This window comes from Aethalodelphis obliquidens, unplaced genomic scaffold (assembly GCF_003676395.1).
Source record: "Aethalodelphis obliquidens isolate GAN/ISIS:26980383/991018 unplaced genomic scaffold, ASM367639v1 scaffold285, whole genome shotgun sequence".
In the NCBI taxonomy this organism is placed as follows: Eukaryota; Metazoa; Chordata; class Mammalia; order Artiodactyla; family Delphinidae; genus Aethalodelphis; species Aethalodelphis obliquidens.
The window spans coordinates 16466-31072 of NW_020838199.1; the positions used below are offsets into that span (position 1 = coordinate 16466).

At 44.7% G+C, this 14607-nt stretch overlaps 1 protein-coding gene across 2 annotated transcripts; it reads right to left on the minus strand.

The window, feature by feature from the left end:
- Positions 1-7874: 7874 nt before the first annotated feature.
- Positions 7875-13507, minus strand: LOC113616650 (zinc finger protein with KRAB and SCAN domains 7-like). Of its 2 annotated transcripts, none has more exons than XM_027100059.1 (3): positions 12585-13507; positions 12149-12275; positions 7875-10071 (listed from the first exon to the last, which is right to left on the minus strand). In XM_027100059.1, the coding sequence occupies exons 1-3, from the start codon at positions 12792-12794 to the stop codon at positions 8621-8623; spliced, it is 1788 nt and encodes a 595-aa protein (XP_026955860.1). In that variant the 5' UTR covers positions 12795-13507; the 3' UTR covers positions 7875-8620. The 2 variants fall into 2 exon arrangements, with proteins under 2 accessions (XP_026955860.1, XP_026955859.1); XM_027100058.1 differs by having other exon boundaries at positions 7875-10074.
- Positions 13508-14607: the final 1100 nt, after the last annotated feature.

A 14607-nucleotide genomic window follows, 5' to 3' on the forward strand; every position in this document is an offset into this window, starting at 1 on the left:
AGGCATTAGCAGCTGTACTCAGCGCCGCTGAAAGAGGTACAGGGGGATTCAAAGTATTACCAAATTGGTTGACTGGACCCGCGACCTTTTGTCTCAGCCAGGGAGGTTCTTTTCCCGATTAGATTCACACAGCCAATTATGAAACCGATGCTGAGACCGGAACAGCACAAGCTTTATTCAATGGCCAAAGAATGGAGAACCCGAAACCTAGTTCACAAATCAACTTCTCAACCCAGTTCGGGCAGAAACGCCAAATACATAGGAGGGTGGAGGTTAAAGGTAGGGAATTGGAAAGAGTGGGAGGAATATTTACGACTTATCTAAGAACAGGGGTGTGGTTTGGATGCGGAACTGATGCAACACGCCTTTTCAGTCCTTGAATGGGTTTTTCCGGTTGTTGTCATGGCAATTGTCAACTGTCACGGTGCTGGCGGGTGTGTCTTTTAGCATCCTAATGTATTACAATGAGTGATTAATGAGGCTTAAGATCTACTGGAAGTCAAATCTTCCACCATCTTGGGCCTAGGTGGTTCTAAGAAGTCCGTGTTTTTTTTCTCTTTGCAGCTTCCTTCTGAAACTGAGATAATTGGTTTCTATTCAAGGAAGGGGCAGGAGTATGATTCTGGGTCAAAAGCCTTGGTAAAACATTGAGTCAAAGCCAAAGATAGAATCTGACCACTAATGAAGAAGCACATTCATATCAACCGGAACCGGAGGTTTCTCCTCCCCCTGGGGGACTCATGACCATTATTCCTCAGGGACCATTAACCATCTGTATCAGCAAAAGGCATTATTCCAGTTCTAGGATCAGAGGAAGGCAAAGGTAAGAATTGATAGAGAGGGACTTCCACTAGGAGTCATGACAATTTCTATGTCCCTTTAACATCACCAACAGTTGGTACTGTTAAAAGATTAATTGAGACATTAAAATTTTTAAGAGTTCATTTGAGCAAACATCAATTCAAATCAGCACCAACCTGGAAGTAGTTAGGACCACTCCACCAACAGGAGCTAGATGCAAGGTTTTTATAGAGAGGACAAGGAAGAAAAGCAAGGAAATTGCTTGATTGGCTATAGCTGAAGTGGTTGCATTTATTTGGGAAAACCCAGTGACTTGTTTGTGATTGGTTGTTTTTCTTAACCTTGAGGGTCTTAGACTCCCAAAATTTCAAATCTATTTTTCTTGGCTAATGCCATAAAAAATGGGAAACTTATTTATGGGCTGGCCTGCAGAGATTCCTTATAATTCTACATTCTAGAACAGAATGTTCCTCTCCTTTACTCTCGTAATAAAATCTTTTCTATGCTGTTTAGGGCAACTTTGCCCTACTCTCTAAACATCTCCATTATCATCATCCCAAACTTTCGTTAACATGATGCCAAAACTTCAGAGGACTTATTGTACTTAAATATTTTTTTTAATTTTCTGTATGCTATGATGTTTGATATCTCCCCCAAAACAACATTCTGGCTGGGGAGACTGGCCTTCCTAGGGCTAGCCAATTCTTAGAGATAGCAAATGTCCCAGCCAGAGGCATGTCTTTGATATGCAAACTAACCAGTCCAGAGCCTCACCACCTCTACTGGCCCATACACCCCAGGAGACAATATTCCTCTGCCTTTATCATCCCAGGGCCAGGTGCTAGGCAACTAGGAACCACCCCTTCAGCCCCAAACCCATCAAACACTGCCTTGCCTTTCCCTTGAAAATCCCTGTAAAGACCATGACCTAAACCTTCCCCTCACTCCTGACCCCTGACTCTTCACCACCCTGGTGGCTTACCCATGTGGTCCAGCGTGGAGTGCCATGCCTCCTGTCTCTAGGATCAGTGAGTATAATAAAGTTTGGGTCTTTTTTTCTCCTGTGCCTCTCCTGTCTCCTCTTCTGGCTGCATCTGACTGACCAACTCATTAAAAAAAGTGCAAACACAAACCTATACCATCAGCTGGAACATCTTTGAACCATGGGCTGCACTTCACTAAGGGAGTGGCGAGAGCCTACAGCCTGTTCAGCCTTTTCTGGAAAGACAGCTACTTCATGGAGTTGGCTGACCCCCTGGAATCCCACTCAGGCTTGATCTTGGATGTAATATTTCCATTTAATGATAGCACTTTGCTGAGCCTGTCCTATTTTATTAGTAGCATAAGCGAGTACTCACTTGAGGATGGACAGCTCAGGTCTTAAGGTCACATACAGGGCTTTGGTGGTCAGGAGCTCTGTTTCCATTAGGGCCAAAGGCCAGCTAGGAGTTGCCATTTGAAGGGGGTGTGTCTGGCAGCTATCTTCAGTATTCACCGGTCCAAAACCCAAGGGGCCTATGTACCCAAGTAGCAGTCTCTTGTTGCCATAGGCTCCAATCCTCACAAGTAAATCGCCAAGATGTGGCGCTCCAGAGGGCTGGCAAGCACCATTGGTCTCAATGACGGCGTCCAGGCCAATGCATCTTGCACAGCCTCTAGAGTCTGCTGCTGTTGGGGATCCCATCCAAGGATGTCTGTCTTGTGAGTAACCATGACATAAGGGACCAAAAGAATACCCAGATGTGATACATGTTGCCTCTGACAGCCAAGAAGGCCTACCAGTTATGGAGGCTCGCTCTTGTTGCCGGGGGCTGCCAAGGACAGCAGTTTTCGGCTGACTTTATCAGGAATACTCCTCTGATTACTGGCCCAGGTGGCTCCCAGAAACTGCACTTTTGAGCAGGTCCCTGCATCTCATCAGTGTTGTCGGCCCTTCCTGCATGTCGTAAGATCTACAACCTTAGGTACGGACTGGTCAAGGTGTTTCTTGGTCAGGCCAGCAATGAGGATGTCAACACAGTGGATGAAAAGTAGTTCTGGGGATAACTGGGCTTGCTGCAGATCTAGGCCGACCACTGGCGATGTATTGCAGGGGAATTGAGGTATCGCTATGGACTAAATTGTGTCCCCCCTAAATTAACATGTTGAAGCCCTAACCTCCAATTTGACTGCATCCGAAGTCCTAAAACGAGAAATGAAGACAGATTGCAAAAGTGTGCTTATTCTTCAAGACAAAGGAAGAATAACCCTGAAGGTGATTCAGAGATGATCAGGGTTTACCACCTCGGTTTCAAACAGACCAGACAGCTTCCACAGAAGCCATGGGGGCAGAGCCACCCAGAGCCTTGGGATAGACTCCCCTGGAGCTCTGACTCCATCTGAGCTCTGGATGCTCCCCAGAGCATCCAGAAGGTGGGACCATCACCCCAGTGGTCCTGGAGGGCAGAGGACCGACCAAAAAGTTATTCTTGAGCCTTAAGATCTCATGTAACTTGCTTTGCTAAGTTTTGGACTTGCTCAGGCCCTAGCACACTTTCTTCCTTCTGATTTCTCCTTTTTGGAATTGGAATGTGTGAGATTACAATGGTCTCTGCCCCCAGTTCCTGGCACAGAGCCCCTGAAACCCTTGGAATTTTCTAAGTTATAAGAGCTCTAGGAGCATCTTTTGTTCTAATATTTGGTCTTTGACCCTGGTTCTTGACACAGGGGTCCTGAAACCTTTGTAATTTCCTAAGTGATAGGAGCATCTTTTATTCTAATAAAGCAACTCTGGGTGAGCTCCTGGATGAGAGCTGGTCACCAGAAAGACCACGCCATGATTCAGAGCTCGGAATTTTCAGCCCCCTTCCCCCAGTCCCGTTCTCCTGATAAGAGAGAAGGGCTGGGAATGGACTTAATAATTGACCATGCCTACATGACGAAGCCTCCATAATAATCCCAATAGGACCAGGTTCAGAGAGCTCCCCAGTGGGTGACACATCCTGACTCCACAGGGACAGAAGCTCTTGCGCTCAAGACCTTCCCAGACCTTCCCCTATGTATCTGTTCATCTGGCTATTCATATGTATCCTTTATCATATTCCTTTATAATAAACCGGTAAATGTAAGGAAACTGTTTTCCTGAGTTTTGTGAGCCACTCTAGCAAACTAAACCCAAAGAGGGGGCTGTTGGAACCTCTCATCTATAGCTGGTTGGTCAGTAACACAGGTGATAACTTGGGCTTAGAACTAGTATCTAAAGTTGGTGGGGGTGGGGGGATGAGGTGTGTGTGAGTCTTATGAGACTAAGCCCTTAAGCTGTGCGATCTATTTCCACGTAGTGTCAGAATTGAGTTAAATAGTAGGACACCCAGCTGGTGTTGCAGAGAATTAGTGTGGGGGAAGCCACCCACACATCTGGTGACCTCAAGTGTAAGAACTGAAACGTTCTGAGTAGTGCAGGTGACACAGGAGGGAAGAACTGCAGGTTTTTTCAACATACAATGTTGATCCTATAACTGTCCCAGCACTGTATTTTGGTTTTTTGTTGTTGTTGTTGTTGTTGTTTTTGCGGTACGCAGGCCTCTCACTGTTGTGGCCTCTCCGGTGATGGAGCACATGCTCCGGACGCGCAGGCCCAGCGGCCATGGCCCACGGGTCCAGCCGCTCCGCGGCATGTGGGATCCTCCCGGACTGGGGCATGAACCCCGCATCCCCTGCATCGGCAGGCAGACTCCCAACCACTGCGCCACCAGGGAAGCCCCCAGTACTGTATTTGGGAAGCACATAATCTGTCTGGTTTCACAGGTTCACAGCCGGAGAGGAACTCTGCCTCAGGATGAATCGTAGCTCAAATCTCACCCATATGTGATTTAGATGAGAATTTGTGGACTTCAGCCTTTCCACTAGGAGTGCTGAATTAAGACTTTGGGGCTGTTAGGATGGAATTAACTTATTTTGCAAATGAGAAGGACATGAATTTGGGGAAGCTGGACTCAGAATTTATGGACCAAACGTTTGTTTCCTTGAAATTCATATATTGAAGCCTAATCCCCAGGGTGATGGTAGGTAGAGTTGGGCCTTTGGGAAGTAACTGGGGTTAGATTAGTTTATGTGGGTAGGGCATTCATGATGGAAGTAATGTCCTTATTAGAAGAGGAAGAGACAGAGAGCTGCTCTCTTTCTTTACAATGTGAGGCTATAGCAAGAAGATGATGGCAGCCAAGACTCGAAGGATCCTTACCAGAACCTGACCATGTTGGCAACTTGATCTTGGACTTCCCAGCCTCCAGAACTGTAAGGAATAAATATCTGTTCTTTAAGCCACCCAGTCTGTGGTATTTTGTTATAGCAACCCAAACTAAGACAGCTGCTAAAGATATGTCCCTCCCAATCCCCTTCCTCCCAAAAAGGGATCAGGCCCAGTTATTTTTATGCTTCAAAGAATAATCCCCTCATTATGCAAACTCTTCCAGGTAATAAGAGAATAAAACAAAACTTCCAAATTCATTTTGCAAAGCAAATTGAATCTAGTTCTGTACTTAAAAATTAAAATAAAATCACCACAAAAAAAAGGATTTTATTCCAGGAACACAAGGAAATTTCATTTGGAAACTTGTCAGCAAAATCGATTCTGAAAAGAATGATAAAGCCATAACATTACACCAACAGATTTTTAAAAGTCGGACAGAACTTAGCATCCATTCCTAATAAAAACTTAAGTATAATAATAATTTGCTATAGGGTATACTACATGCCAAGTATTGTTTCAAGTGCGTTACACTTACGAACTGATTTTATCCTCAAGGCCCTATGAGGTAGCTCCATTTTACACATGGAAGACAAAAGGAGGCAAAGCAACTTGCCCAGGATCACACACCTAAAGAAAGTGGTGGAGGCAGGATTTGAACCTAGGCTTCCAGGCACAAAATCTGTGCTCTTTACCACTATAACATATTGCTTCTTCTAAAAATAGGAATAGAAGAAAACTTCCCAAACAGAGTAGAATATTTATCACAAACAATAAGGGTGAACGCCATATAAAACTGTGAAATCCTAAAAAACCTTTCTCCTGAAAGTTAGGAACAAGACACTGAACGCCTGTTATTCACTATTCAACATTTTAAAAATATTTGTGCTCATGCACGACATAAGTAGCATACAGATTAGAATTAAGAGAACACCAATCGTTACTTATTGTATACCTAGAAAAGCTAGGAAATGAAACTGAAAAACTCTTCAAACCAAAACTAATCTAGCAAGGTAATTGGATCCAAGTAAAAATTTTTTGAAAATCACTAATTATTAAAACACTAGCAATAACCAGTAGAAATTGAGGTGTGGCTTTTAAACGTAGCCTCTTTTCCTCCAACCAAGAGCCTGAGTGCTTTTCTAGCAAGTAAGGATATTCACTGCTACTTAGCACCTAACCCGGACGGGTGGTGGTCAGCTAACAGGGTTATGAACAGTGCTGGACCCCTCCCTCCAGAGACTTAGTGTGGTACGGTATGAGCAGAACCAGAAGATAAAAAATTACAATACTCGACAAAGGGTTCTCTACTAAAGACATAACCAATCATGTTGAAATCAGAGTAGAGGGCTGGACCCGTGTGTTCATATGGGGTTAGGCTCTCCCCTGGAATCTGGGAGCTTCCAAAGTAAAATATTTTTTAAAAGAAAGTCCTATCGGTTTAAAAAAAAATGAAAATAAACACCAAAAATATAGCTATAACAGAAATTTAAAATATTCACAAATGGCAAATTTCCAGTTCTGTCCTCGGTTCAGTAATTTTTTAGGCTCCTAATAAACACTAACATTTTCTGAGATGCCTCACCCAGGATCATATCTAATTCTTATTTTTTATTTTTTTTTGTGTGTGTGGTACACGGGCCTCTCACTGTTGTGGCCTCTCCCGTTGCGGAGCACAGGCTCCGGACGCGCAGTCTCAGTGGCCATGGCTCTCGGTCCCAGCCAGGCTCCGGACGCGCAGGCTCAGCGGCCATGGCTCACGGGCCCAGCCGCTCTACGGCATGTGGGATCTTCCCGGAACGGGGCACGAACCCGTGTCCCCTGCATTGGCAGGCGGACTCTCAACCACTGCGCCACCGGGGAAGCCCCTAATTCTTATTTTCTTGAGCCTCAACTCTCTTCCCCTTCTTCTCCACTGTCTCGGAGACATAAATCACAGCTCACAAAAATCTCTCTCCTCTAGGTTATGTGCCTGACATTGCCCCTCTAACCTCCTCCTCCTCTGCCACACTGCTGATCCTGTCATATTGCTAAGAGGAAGAGGGTAGCTACCAGGGGCAAAGATCCCCTAGCATTGAGGCCCTACTACAAGGATGGAAAGAAAAACTTGTGTCTGATACATGATTGTAGAAGAGGAAATCCCCTGAAGAGATTTTCTTATGCCTTTGAGGTATGAAAGTTGGCCCAGAAGATAATCACAATAATTAAGCGTACACCTCTCACCTAAAAATCAGATGACAGTTGCAGGCATCTAGAACTAGTTGGTAAGGAAATCAGAATGGTGTGACTCTATTATCTTGTCACAAACTTCATTACTGTTCATTTCAATCATCCAAGAATGCTAGGAACTGAAATTGCCATGGAAGTTGAGTCTTCTTTGCAGTAAACTTTGATGCTGTTCTTGTACTTAGACAGCAGGGTGGAGAAAGCTAGTACAGAACCGGAGTCCGTGTTCATGGCAAAGTACATTATCACTGGAACATGACAGCTGCCTCCAATACCTAGATACATACATATACACACACACCTGCACACACTCAAACACAAATCCATTAACTCTCTGAGGCTGAGGTAACAGTAGTAAGACTCTAAAGGACACAAGGAGAAGATATGAATGAGGCCTTTGTATTTGATATCCTATGATACCCATCTTTAGAAATTTTAGGTCTGGTGGTGAAAGGGGAGTTCATGCCCACTTTAAGCATGGTTCAGTTGGAGAGGCGAGTTTTTAAAAGCTATTTAACAACTAGAATATGCAAAGTATTATCTATATGCTAAAAGAAATAGATACTATACCCAACCTGAAAGCCTACATGAAGTTAGTATAAAAGGACACAAAGGGGCATGAGGTTGAGAATTGACAAGGCAATTATATAACAATTGCAAATTACAGCACAGGTTAATTCAAAACACTGAGGTCAATCAACAGGTTAGGAGGAAAAAAGGAGCATTTTAAGAAGAAAGTCCTTCAGAGATGACCTAGATCTTAAAGGTTCAAGGGACACAGATTGGCCAACAGGAAGAAAAGCTTTTCTAGGTAGAGAACACAAGTGATGAGAGTCTAGATTAAAGTAGTTTTAAAAGGGCCACATTCAAGAGGTAGAAAGTATGACTCAGAGTCTTAGAGAATGACTTTATATAAATGGTAAAATGGAGGAGGTGGAATAGAATAAGGAAATATCTCTTTCCTTAAGAATATAATTGTGGGACAAATAATTAAGAAACAAGATAGATTTTAATTTTTTTTAAAAGTGAAAGAAGGGAATTCCCTGGTGGTCCACTGGTTAGGACTCCTTGCTTTCACTGCTGAGGGCGTGGGTTTGATCCCTGGTCGGGAAAGCTCCCCCACAAGCCGCATGGCGTGGCCAAAAAAAAAGTGAAGAAAAAGGAAACCTACAAGCACATGAAATGTGTAGTCCCTTGTGGGGAAGGATAGTACTGTTACTCCCACTCTCCCACCTTCCTGACCACCAGAGAGCATTTAGTGAATGATCCACTTTGATTAGTGGTTCCAAGAGGAGACCACGGTGAGCATACTTCTTCTATAGAAACCTTAACTCAGAGTTCCTTGCTGTCTTAGAGAATCACGTCTTAAAAAACAGACCGAGCCAGACCTGACTGCTTTTCTCCAGTGTGAGTTCGCTGGTGGTGATTGAAAGTAGAACGCTGACTGAAGGCTTTCCCACATTCAATACATTCATAGGGTTTCTCTCCAGTGTGAACTCTTTGGTGCACAGTGAGTTGTGAGCTGTCACGAAAAGCTTTCTCACAATCTTTGCATTTATATGGTTTCTCCCCAGTATGGGTTCTCTGATGTACCATAAGGCTAGAATTATGACTGAAGACCTTCCCACATTCATTACATTCATAAGGTTTCTCACCAGTGTGAATTCTCTGATGAATAATGAGGTATGAGTTTTGATTGAAGGATTTTCCACACTCATTGCATTTATAGGGCTTTTCACCCGTGTGAAGTCTCTGATGTCGAATGAGACATTTACTCAGACTGAATGCCTTACCACACTCATTACATTCAAAGGGTTTTTCTCCAGTATGAATTCGCTCATGGTCAGCAAGTTGAGAGATCTGATTAAAGGCTTTCCTACACTCACTGCATTTGAATGGTTTTTCCCCAGTGTGGAGGCTCTGATGTCGAATAAGACATTTACTTCGACTGAAGGCCTTGCCACATTCATTACATTCATAAGGCTTCTCCCCAGTGTGGATTCTCTGATGGTCAATAAGATTTCTGTTAGAACAGAAAGCTTTCCCACACTCATTACATTTGTAAGGTTTCTCACCAGTGTGAAGTACCTGATGGCGGACAAGGCTTTTACTCCGACTAAAGACTGCTCCACATTCATTGCATCCATATGGTTTCTCCCCAGTATGGGTTCTCTGATGGTCAAAGAGTTTGGAACTCTCATTGAAAGCTTTTCCACATTCAATACATTTATACGGTTTCTCCCCAGTATGGAGTCTCTGGTGTTGAATGAGATGGGAGCTGTGGCGATAGGTCTTACCACAGTCACTGCATTCATAGGGCTTTTCCCCTGTGTGGATTCTGAGATGGACTATAAGCTGAGAGGTCTGCCTGAAGGTCTTGCCACACTCATTGCACTCATAGGGTTTCTCGCCAGTGTGGATTCTCTGATGCCCAATGAGGTGAGAACTCCAATTAAAAGCTTTGCCACATTCATCACATCGATAGAATTTCTGCCCCTTCAGAACTCCTTGATGTTCTGCAGGACTGGAGGACAGGTCTGGATGTCCCCCAAATTCCTTATATTCATCACACCCATCTTTTGTGGATTTATTTTTATCTTCCTGTGTTATTTCCAAGAAATCCCTTTCCAGTCTGGTCCCTTCTTCACCTGAGGGTTGAACTTCTAGCTTCTCTAAAGCCTCTTCACAGGCATCTCCAGCTTCTGGTTCTCCTGGAATCATTCCACAGAGTACTACTGAGGTCCTATCAGATGACTTGAAAACTTTAGAAAGTTCCTGCTTTGGAGGCAACTCTGAACTCTCCATCCTGTTCTCACCTGCTGCCAAAAGAAAGAAGAAAACAACTTTCACTCATTTCTTGTCCTACTGAAGAAAAAGAATCATCAGGAGTCTATGTACTTGAAAAAACTTCACATTACACGTAAGGAATGAGGAGACACATTAAGAACAGGAGAGGGCTTCCCTGGTGGCCGATGCAGGGGATGCAGGTTCATGCCCCGGTCCGGGAAGATCCCACATGCTGCGGAGCGGCTGGGCCCGTGAGCCATGGCCACTGAGCCTGCGTGTCCGGAGCCTGTGCTCCGCAACGGGAGAGGCCACAACAGTGAGAGGCCCGTGTACCGCAAAAATAAATAAATAACAGGAGAGAAAATGGGAAATGACTCAAATTTTTCTTCATGGACAGAAAAACAAAGAAGGGAAGCTGGTCAGTGGAGGAGGGTGGAAGAACAGCCCTCAGGACAGAGGGATGCTGAGCCAGCACAGCCAGGTGAACAGGCCAGTTGAAAGGCAAGAGACCAGACTGTAAAGCATGGTGTGATCTTCCAGAAGTCACTTAGATGTGATGTCTCCATAGTAAAATGAGGAACCCTAAGGTCCTTTCCAACCATGACATTGTATGGTTCCGCAGTTCTCAGCAAAGATGTTGGGGAGAGAGAGTGGTGGCAAATACCTCAAAACAAATATGAGAAACAATGTGGGCAAACCTGAGAGTAGAAAGCAAATTTATATTATGAGGATGTGATTAGGAAAAAGTGTACATAAAGAAGTGATTCTGGTATAACAGGACAGTGACAAGATTTGGAGAAGCCATGGGTAGAGTAATACTGGGGAAAAGTATTGAAGGGGAAAGCAAAGCTGTAAAATTGGGTACCCCCTAGTCCCTGGAGCACTGGACTGGTAGGTGTCAGTAGGCACTCCTATAAAAATTAATTTTTATAATTTGAAACGTAAATCAAAATACATGTTTTGTATCTTGATAATCTGGAGTCATAATGAGACTGACCAGCTGAGTATCTGCTTTTGAATTCTAGAATTTTTGAATACAAAAGTTGGGAGAAGGCAGAGCAATCACGGTCATACCTAAACACAGAAATATTGGTTCCTTTCAATCACATCTTAACCAAGGCCGCAAACCATCAAACCACCTTAGCATACGGAAAGTTAAAGATATTTGGTGCATTGATTCTAAGCTCACCCTCTCCAGAGTAGGCTACTGCCCTAGACCGGTCAACCCCAGAACCTGCCCTGACAACAGCCCCTTCCAGGAAGCAGCCCTGCCCCTGTCTTTCTGAAGGGGAAGCTGAGGCAACCATGCTTTGTGCCAAGCAACCCAGCTCATCCCATGATGGACAACAGGTGATTGGAACAGGGCCAAGCACTAGACCCCAGTGTAGCTTATCTGTAGATTAGTCATCAGCCTCTGCGTGGCCTGGGCCAAAGTACTGCTCAAAGATGATATTTAATGGCTGAACCATCCTTGGAGTCCCTTTTTACATAAATTCTAAACGGAAGGATGGAAAAACTAAGGAAATTACAAGAGCTCAAGCTGAAATGATGCATGGAGAGAAGGCAACCATCAGGAGCCACAGCAAGCAGAATATAGGAGGAAACAGAAAGTCTAATTAAGAAGGAGCTCGGAAGGGGAAAAAAGATTCAGAGTAAATAAAGAGAATGGGTATCAGTGGGAGGAGCAAATGGATACGCAGGGCACAGCTGTCTTACGACACTGGTGTAAAAATCCTTTCACTTCCACTGCTGAGGTTCCCAGGTTCCCACAAGGCTTCGTTTCCCGAAGTCTGGTCTAGCTGGTCAGTCTGTTCAGGGCTTCCATTCCTTTAGTCTTACTGTAAGTAACTTAGCTCATCACTTACAATAACTGAATGGCACTCTACTCCTTCCAACTACAAACTCTAATAAACTGGCCCAGCTCAGTTAATAATAAGGAGAATGTTAGTAACTATTAAAATGGGTGATGATGGAGAGGGGTTCATTATACTATTCTCTCCCTTTGTCTTTTTATATTTTCATAATAAAAAGTTAAAAAAGAAAATGAATATACCAAAGAAAGTGTAAAGAAGACAGACTCTAAGTACCGGGGAACAGAGTCATTACCCAGTGAGGCCAGGCTGCAGCAATTTTGCAGCATGATGTTCCAGTACAGGGCTCTCTGGCTGAGTGCCAGACCTTTCCACTTTTGCTGAGTATAGTCCACAGACAGGAACTCGAACACTGCAGCCTCCTGGAATGACACGTTTCTACTGCTCAGGGACATTCCCAGTCTGAGGGGCAGAGTCATTAGGGGCACTGAGAGCACAGGGTCGGGGCCCTGGTGGCAAAAGGGGTGGGGGGAGGGTGGGAAGCTGAAAGGACACATTAATAAAAGGAGAAGTCCAGGGCAAGATACAGTCAATGAACTCGGTGGACGGAAGCAGCTCCAGGGGAAGCAGTTAGGCGGGGAAGCCACAGGAGCAGACTCAGAATGGGCCAGAGGCCCGGAGATGAGCTCTAGCTATTCCTGGGCCACAGACTTGGAACTCAGGAAGCTCACCTGGGGCCTGACCATCCGGAGCACAGTTCCCGCTGCTTGGTCTCCTACGTTCCCCACTTGGGGAAGGGCAGGCACCGGGGAAGCATGCTGAGCTGAGGGAGGAAAGAAAGCTCTGAGTGGGACCAGCCCTGCTCTTGGCTCCAATGAGGTCTGGATCCCAGCAAGTGGATTCAGGAGAACCCAGGTGGCTCCACACACACGGACCCTCATCCCTGTTCCATAAAGGCATTATCCTTTGTGAGCTGTGAACTTTTCCTGGAGGCAAGAAGGTCCCTGTTCAAACCGAACTGGCGGTTCCTTCCAGCCCTCTCTCTCCCACTCTCGGAAGGAAGCTACACTTCTGACCACCTTCTCTCCCATGGCTTCCCCAGCAGCAGCCTGCCTGGCCTCCCCCTCACCTCTCTGCCCCTCATTCCCTGGCTTCTCTTCCTTCACCTGCCCTCTCATCACGGACACGGTAGGCGTTCAGGTCTCAGAGGTTCTCCTTTCCGTCTCTCAGAAATCTCATTCTCTAATGCTGCTCTCACAGTTCCTTGTTCTCTCCTCCACATCTAACACAAGCTCTAATTGCCTACTGAACATTTCACCTGGTGTCCCATAGTAGCATAAACTCAGTGTCAAAAACGCATCTTCTTACTATCTTCATTTCCTATCTTCCCACGTTTTGTTAATGATTCCAGACATCAGTCAAAACCTTTAATTTACACTCTTTTATCTAAACCCACATCTAACAGATATTCTCCAAACTGATATTCAGATTCAACACAATCCCTTTCAGAAACCCAGTTGGTTCCTTTGCAGAAATTGACAAGCTGATAATAAAATTCACTGAAAATTCAAGAGTTCCAGTACAAGGCAAAAGAAACTTGAAGAATAAAAATAAGCTGAGGGAATTCCCTGGCGGTCCAGTGGTTAGGACTTGGCACTTTCACTGCCATGGCCTGGGTTCAATCCCTGGTCAGGGAAATAAGATCCCACAAGCTGCACGGCACAGCCAAAAAAAAAAAAAAAAAAAAAAAGTTGAAGGATTCACACTTCACAATTTCAAAACATTTGACAAAGCAGCACTCATCAAGACAGTGTGATACTGGCATAAGGATAGACATATATCAGTGAAATAGATTAAGAGTCCAGAAGTAAACCGATCCATCTACAGTCAACATATTTTTGACGGAAGTCCCAAGACCACTTAAAGGCGAAAGAGACTTTTCAACAAATGGTGCTGGGAAAACTGGATGTACTCATACAAAAGAATGAAGTTAGACCTACCTCAGACTATGTATGAAACTTATATGGACAGCAGGCCTTGGCACCTGTTGCAAACTGGTCCCACTGCTCTGTGTACCAAATCACAGATGATGGCTAGCTTTCCCTGAGGGCATGGAACCCTCTGTCTCCCACCATGGTTAAGCAAATTTTTAAAAAATCACTACCTTCATCCACGATTAAAACAGAGGCCATCATCTCCTATATTTGCTACAAACCAATACCTAGGCAATGTCTCCTGGACTCAGTGAGCACTGCTAGGACTGACAAAATAGTGACAACCATAAACTGAGATGGGAAGAAGGCTCACACCAGAAAGCCTGTCATCACTTGGATAAAAGAAACTGCAGTGCTGCTACAAGGGGATGGAGAATCAATTGAAGAACTACTTTGGAAGCTGCTGAAGTTCTGGCAGAGAAATGAAACTTTCCTGTGAAAGAAGGGGGTGGGGTAAGGAAAATAAATATACAGAGAAAACAAAAGCAAACGAAAACTGAGAAGTGATAAGGTACATAACTGAAGGCCTATAAAAAGAGACTTGAAGACACAACAAGGGGAGGCTGAAGAGGAAAGGTGCCTCCGGAGCGGCAGGGGCAGGCTCCAGCCTTGCTGAGCCGCAGCAGCACCAACGGGAGCTGCTCAGGAGGGAGCTGAGAGTCAGAGAAAGAGGCGAGAGACTTTCCCAGCCAAACTTGCAGAAAGACTGGGGAAGAGAAAGACACTCAGGTACAGAGAAATCCGGGAGTGAGACGCAACA